The 7,416-nt window shown below is 37.7% G+C and overlaps 1 protein-coding gene and 1 long non-coding RNA gene across 4 annotated transcripts in view; one reads left to right on the top strand and one right to left on the bottom strand.

Annotated features, from left to right (window-relative positions):
- The first annotated feature begins 21 nt into the window (after nt 1-21).
- Nucleotides 22-6,051, top strand: LOC147652607 (uncharacterized). Of its 2 annotated transcripts, none has more exons than XR_015287921.1 (4): nt 22-177; nt 2,790-2,936; nt 3,028-3,479; nt 4,678-6,051. It is a non-coding gene; the product is annotated as an uncharacterized LOC147652607 (long non-coding RNA). The 2 variants fall into 2 exon arrangements; XR_015287922.1 differs by having other exon boundaries at nt 49-177; nt 2,790-2,913.
- The window catches only part of KATNBL1 (katanin regulatory subunit B1 like 1), a 26,276-nt gene continuing 22,879 nt past the window's right edge, over nt 4,020-7,416 (bottom strand). The window contains exon 10 of one of the 2 annotated variants that reach the window (XM_086892717.1): nt 4,020-7,246. In XM_086892717.1, the coding sequence (XP_086748843.1) occupies nt 7,181-7,246 (66 nt within the window). In that variant the 3' untranslated portion in view covers nt 4,020-7,180. The remainder of the gene's footprint in view (nt 7,247-7,416) is intronic. The other variant, XM_086892719.1, reaches the window with a different exon arrangement.

Raw genomic sequence — 7,416 nt, 5'->3', positions numbered from 1 at the left:
CGCCGCGCGCGCGATGGCCCCGCCCCCGGAACAGCCCGTCCACCTTGTACAGCTCTGGGCCCGTGTGGGAGCGGCGGGGAGTGCTCACTCGTGTTCCGGTTTGTGAGTAAAAACAAAGGAGAAGATGCCACTTAAAACGGGGAATGACAGAAATGTGAATCTGAATAAAATAGATGTGTAAGAAGTACATGTATCTTCCTTGGTAATGGATATATTTAAGGCATTGTAGTTTGAAATCTTAATAGTTATCTTGAAAAGACTAATAAAACTTTCTAAGGGGGGAAAAGTAACAAAAAAAATCTTAAAAATATTAAAATTGGCCTAAAGCGTCATCTTTTAAAATGATTTATAATCCTGCAGTTTGTATGATTAGTTAGAATGAAAATGCGTTACTTAGCAGGTAGACACAGACTTACAGGAGAAACCACGAAGGCTGTAATATCTTCCCTGCCCCCTAATTTCCCTTTACAAAGCACGTCCTGTTATGTCATATGTATTCATTGTCACATTGTGGTCACACTTGCTTCCTTCTACTTATTTATGTCAGGGTTAATCACTGAACGTGTGGAAAAGACTATCATTAAACAAGATTAACCTGGTCATCAGCTGATAATAAAAAAATACTACATTATATCAGGCATGATTTAAAAAGCATGTGTCATGAGCTGTCTCTGCTTTGGAGAAAACCAGGAAGACGTATGATCTATGAGGTTCTTGTGTCACATAAGCTCACAAACATCTAAAACTCCAGCAATTTTGGGGTGGAAACCCAAGAATGCCAGAACTGTGTTAGAAATACTTACCAATAAAACCACTAAGAAGAATTTATGTTAAAGCTACTGATAACACTCTTTCCAGTACAACACCACAGACAGACATCATCTTCATAGTGACGTATCATGCAGTTAATATAAAAATGCTCACTTTTTTTAAAAAAATATCCTCAAGAAACTGTATTAGGATACTGTTAGACCACAGTATGAATGATCATGCCCTCCAGTTTGAGGGATTTCCTTATCCTAATAATGTGTTTTTATAACCTACATAATACAGTTTCTTGGTTTAAATCCTTGGAAAACCCAAAGAAAAAGACATCCCCCCCCCTATTTTTCTTTCATAATCTAATCCAAGAAGCTTTTCTCTCTCTCTCTCTCTCTGTATATATATATATATATATCATTCTGTTAACAAATTGAGAAGTTAATTAAAAAGCATCTTGCCTTATCCAATAGTTGCACTGATATGCACCCTTTTCAGTGTTAGGTTAGTAGTCTCTTGTCCTCTCACCATGTAACTTCTTTACATATTAAAAGTTCTTTCTCATACAGAAAGATATATTCAGCTACCGTATTTTTAAGTGTACACAACTGAGTAAAAAATTAATTTGGTTGCCTACTGCCTTTTTCTGGTTAAGACTAGCTACGACAGCAGCTTGAATGGATTGCACAATGCTATTTTGTAAGTTTTGATATTGTGCTGTGAGTGTTTGTCTTCTAGATGAAAAGAACAAATCCCAGAATTACAGTAGTACAAATGGAAACAAAGACATAAAAACATCCAGATATATATTTATCAAAATAATTAGTATATCAGCTGGGAGATGCTACCTGTTTGTATTCTGGAAGGAATTTTACTATTAGTAAAGTTGTTTCTGCAGCTTGATTGCAAGTGAATCTCTCATCAAAAGACAGATAAAACTGCCAAGTAACCATTTCAGTTCAATGGAAACAACCAAACAATTCTATGAACTTGAAAATGCAGTCAAGAATGACCTCCATGTTTTGTAGTTGTCTTTTCATTGATGGATCCACTCCTTGAGTGGCAGCTACATAGAAAATAGCAAGTTTCTTAAAAGTTCTACCCTCCTTAGAAGCAAATTTTTGGTTTTGTCTGAGTTGCTTCAAGCAGCTGTCACTAACGCTACAGAACTGCCAGCCAGATGGGCGAGAGCTGATAGCCCCTAATGGATTGACAAAGAGAAGGCCTAGATTAATGTAATGCCATCATACTGTTAACACTGAAATCTCCGTCTCCAGATTCTTGTCACTTTTGGTTTCACAGACAAACTGAAAAAGCAGAGGAAACCTATTAAATCCCTCTGAATGCTTCATCAGAATCCAACATCATCACTGCTGTTTACAGAGAATTAAGTGGTTTGGAGTACTGTTGGATACTTCTAAGTAGTACGAGAGTTTTTTAATCTCCTAAGGATAAAAGAAGTTTGCAAAAAAATGTAGAACTTATTTTGATGGATCCTTTTCATAGTAAGAATGCTAGCAAAACTTGCTACATGTCTTTTGCTTACAGGTCACCATTAATAAAGCATTTAATTCACCTTTGAATGTTTCATTGTAATTGCTCTGAAAACTTCTCTTTCCATAAAAGAGAAGTAGTATTGTAGGCTAGTATTTAAGTATTTGCTTTGGAAAATGAAGGTGATTTGTCATTGATATTGGTTTACTGTAATATACCAGACAGATGCCAGACCACAAACAGCAGCAGTCCAAAATCTGTTTTGTGGCTGAATATACAGAGGTGTTGACTTTGACCAGACAAGCAGGGAGCACCTTCAGCCATCTGCCTCTAATCTTCCCATAATCTTTGAGTCAGTCTCCCGATATAGATACACAGATAACAACACTCAACACACCAGATGAGTAATGCTGGTTCGCAAATGTTTGGTAGAAGCAAAAATACAATTCTCGCTGACACAAAGAATAAATAAGAACTACACGTGCATTGGAGGCCTCATAAATACATCCTACTTGTTTTTTTGATAATCTAATTAGAGGTGAGAAGAAATCAAAATGCCCAGCCAAGTGAGCTGGGAGAATTATGAAGCTGGGAGAAGTGAGCAAGTGAGATTTATGAGAATACACAAACTGAAGATAGATGGAAGAGTTCAGCATAAAGGTACTGTGAAAGGCCACAGCCAGGTAACTCATTTACTGTGCTCTCTCCTACCCAAGGAGCTTTATTATGATTAAATACAAAATTAACAAAAATTGTGCTGCATATTTCTTTCAGCAACATTTGGAAAAAAAAATAAATTATTGTGGTGTGCCATCTACTGGCAATCTACTGTGCTACACGGATAGAAAAGTCAGGATTGCAGCCTGAGTTCAGCAACAGAACAGTCTTCTTGTTCTCTTGCATATAAGATGCCCTGAGAAGATCTCTGACATGGGGCAGAAAATGCACAGGCCATCTTCAGTTGCTCCAGATCCCAGTCTGCTCCAAACAGATTGCCATTCAAAGAATGGCAATGAAGCTGCAGAAAGGTCTGGATCATAAGTCTCCTAAGAAGCAGCTGGGGCAGCTGGGTTTTTTTAGCCTGGAGGAAAGGAGGCGCAGGGGGGAACCTTACTGTTCTCTAAAACTACCTGAAAAGAAGTTCCAGCAATGTGGGGATCAGCCTCTTCAACCGAGTAACAAGTGACAGGAGGAAATGGCCTCAAATTGCACCAGGGGAGATTTAGGTAAGACATTAGGAAAAAAATCTTAATCAAAAGCGTTGTCAAGCATGGGAACAGGCTGCTCAGGGAAGTGCTGAAGTCCCCATTCCTGGAAGTATTTAAATGACACAGAGATGTGATGCTTAAGGATACAGTTTAGTGGTGGACTTGGCAGTGTCAGGTTACTGGTTGGACTTGATGACCTAAAATGTCTTTGGCAATGTAAATGATTGGGGCAGAAAATCTCTTAATCCACTGCAAACTCTGCAGTTGTCAGAATAATTACTGCATCTCAAACACATCCACCGCCACGGCATGGAGTCAGCATGTAGGATTGAGGACTTTCCTGTCTCAGAGAGATAACATTCCCCTACTCCCTTGCTTGCTTTCACCTCAAGCTGACATGACAAACTTCTTCAGGACTATTTTTGTTTTTCAGGAATGAATTGTTTTCACCCTGTATTTCTCCAAAACCATGAACAGGATACTCTACTTTGGCACACTTATCCTAAGAGATAGCAAATGCTGACATTGAGATTGTAAGATGATAGCCAGTTTTGTCTGGTTGCAGCTGAACTTTTATTTACTAATTTAAAATCCATTCTTTGGTGGAGGAAATTTAATAGATTAAGTGCAGGGAAAAGGAGCATAACTTTTCTGCTGTAAAAATTTACAGACTTCCTCACACAAGCCGAATAAATATGTAACATGATAGTAACCTGGAAGTCAGTTTTACAATACTTTGACTGCACTCCTTATCTGCTCCTGTTCTCTGTAAAAATTTGTCCCTAAATGTCTGTTAAGCACCAATTGTGCATTAACCATGCAAGTAGTAGGTTTAATAATTGAAGCCTCCATCAAGCTGACTAGGTAAGAAGCTATGACCCACAGAATGGTGCTACACACATCCTCAGATTCCTGTGTTGTTACCCGTATGGACAGCACCTGTAATCATTCACATGAGGCTAGAATGACACACCAGTGTGATGTTTGTGTTCTAAAAATATAAGCAGTTTAGAATCCTTATTTCTTGGTATGCAGTCTAAATGCTGTTGTTTCTTTACATCTGGGTTTGACTTCCATAATGCCACAAGGTGGCCTCCACATAATACAGCATTATCATCACATCCTTCACAGAATGACATCTGAAGGCATGCTTTTGCTTTACTGCAGTGTTAGTAACCATCCACCACAAAATGACACTCTTTTCTTTGTATTTCAGGCTCAAGAAGCTTACATGCTGTGTAGAGGAGGTCAGAGCAACACAAAGCAGCTGCAAGCACTTTCGTAGGATTTTCTGACAGAGAGGAGCTTGTTCAGGAACCAAGTGTGTGACCCGCTCACAGAACAGGTCTACAAGTTGTCTGCCCTGCAGAGAGTCTGGGAAATCCTGACATGTGAAGGGCTGCAGTAATTCAGACAGCTTTAAGCAGTTCCTTCAATTATGCTACAGTTACTTCTGTGCTAGGAAGATCTGAAGAAATAAAGGCCAAAAGCAGCAGAGATGCTCTTTCTGGCTGGAAGTTAAACCATTTCTATCAGAAAGGTGATGCTGGCTTTCAAGGAGGTGAAAAGCCCACTAAAGCTTGATTGGCACTATTTCAAAAATTGCTGTTCCTTAATTTATATTTTGGGAGACGTGGAGGTAGTTCTATTTTACACAATTTATAGTGGAACTTACACAATTTATAGTGGAACTTAGAAGTACAACAATGCAAGTAGAATTGGAGTAGCAATTTCTAGATGATAAACATTTTCTTGGGTGTATTAAAAACGTTACAAAAGCTATTACAGTGTGTACTATCAGCAAATCTAGATTCAAATTAAATATGAAAAGTAGTAAAACCTGTGAGCTTGCAATATTTGACAAAGCAAAAGGAACAAAACTGGGTCTTAAGTTCCTTTTCTCATTTACAGAGAAAATTACAGTGGCTCTGAATTGAACAGAAGTAGCTGTAGAAACCTTTTTTTTTAAACACTGTTCATTTTTGAGAAGCTGAGAACTGTAATTCCTTGGTTTTAAGTTCACCTGTACACACCTTTCATGTACAAGGCTGGTATTTGTGATACATAACTTTACATGCGCACAGCTGATACCTAAACAAGTTTACCAAGTTGCTACTTCTTTGAAATTCAACACTTAAAGAATAACTGTTGGTAACTTTTTCCTACTGTTTTATTTCAATGTATTCACCTGTAATTCTCCTGTAATTATTTTCAAGCTATTGTTGAAATAAGAAACTTTTGTTCTTCTGTCCTTCAATCTTTGCCTAGTCTATCTGAATGAAGTAATTTAGAGGTACATTACACCTCCATTTCACTTTAGGTCAGCTAAATATGAATCTTGTTTTTATTTTTAAAGTGCATTCCTAGTTTTGTGGGTTTTTATGCCAAATCTGACTGTGCAAGTAAAGACATGCCTTAATGAGCCTGAGTTAGTACATGACAGAGAATTTCTCAAATGACCCACTGTGAGGAACTGCAACATTATCTATCATTAATCAATGGCAAACAAGCTAATTTTCTATGCGTTGTTACATTGCTATTCAGTGTGTTAAACAGTTTCATTAAAGCAACATGTTGAACAGCTTTGCAATAAGTAGTAGTTCCTGTTTGACTCAAATGTATCTATGTCAGCCTTAGACTAGAGCTAAGTAAGAGTCCTATGGGAATACAGTGATTCTGTTTACATTATATTAATACCTATTTTTTTAACTTTAACAATTTAGCCTGATGAAGGGTTTGCCAATTCTCAAATAAGCACTGTGGGGTTAAATGAAATAATTTTTAGATTTATAATGCTAGCATTAACATATAAAGTCTTTCCAATTGCAGCATGAAGGTTTGTACTTGGCATATGATTCATGGGTTTGGAAGCCTATGTTTCCTTCTTCAGTTTTTTGAGCTAAATTAAAATGGCTCATTTTTCTATTTCTCATACATTTTTGGAAGAAAATAATATCATAAATGACCTTGAAATGCCTTTTCTTCCCTCTAGCTACTTGCTTTCATTATTTGTAAATGTACTGTAAATACACTTGACAGCAGGCTCTTCTGGGAAGCTCTGTATAACGGCTGGTAAAATACAGGGCTCAGTGGAAGTAGTAGCTTTGCCACAGATAGAAAAAGTCCCAAATTTAACTTTGTGCTTTGCTTTTAGATTCTTATTTTAAGCAAATAAATTAACTATGATGTACTGAAAGAGTGTTGCAGGATTTAATTTACAACTTTTACTGTCTCCTGCAAGCCTGAAGAATTCAGCAAAGCATCTTAAAACTGATGTTCATTCCAGGTGACAGAGACTCTGCTGTCTAATTAAGAATTACTTCTTGCAAATGTAAAGGTATGTTTTCAGATGTTGACATGTCAAAATATTAGGAGGAAGAAACAAAATCAAATAATTGCCAGGACTGCTTTGTTTTCATGCAGAAGTTGTGGGAACAGATGGGTGGGACAGAGAGGTGAAGAAACAGCACATAAACTCTTAACAAAAATATGTATTGCACTGAGGTCCCAGGTAATACCTGTCTAGAAAAGAAACAAACAACCTAAATCAAACCCACCACTCTGATCAACTCTGAAAGTGATAATGCTATTCTATGTGCTATCCCTTTTTTTGTAAAATAGTGTGATGCTCAATGAAAAAGCCACTGGACCTCTTAAAGGCTGCAGTGTAGCTACCTGGAAGAGGAGCATTCTTCAGCAAGGCCACAGAGAGCTTGAGCTCAGGTGAACCACCAGCAAGTCCCACCGCAGGCTTTTACACAGCCCAGTATCTGGCTGGACAGTCTCTGTGGCAGACAAAACAGATTAGGGAGATTAGAAAGTCTGAGCTTGTGCATTTAAAATTAGAAGCTTCTCCTTGCATACAAAGCACACAGTCACATCTTTACCTAGAAGAGGCATATACAGGAAAGAAAAACAGGTTCTTTTATAACTGAATTGTTGACACAATTTTAGA

Source organism: Cyanistes caeruleus, chromosome 6 (genome assembly GCF_971803275.1).
Source record: "Cyanistes caeruleus chromosome 6, bCyaCae1.hap1.1, whole genome shotgun sequence".
NCBI lineage: Eukaryota > Metazoa > Chordata > Aves > Passeriformes > Paridae > Cyanistes > Cyanistes caeruleus.
Note: the sequence above shows the minus strand (reverse complement) of the source record. Positions and strands in the feature narration are given on the sequence as shown.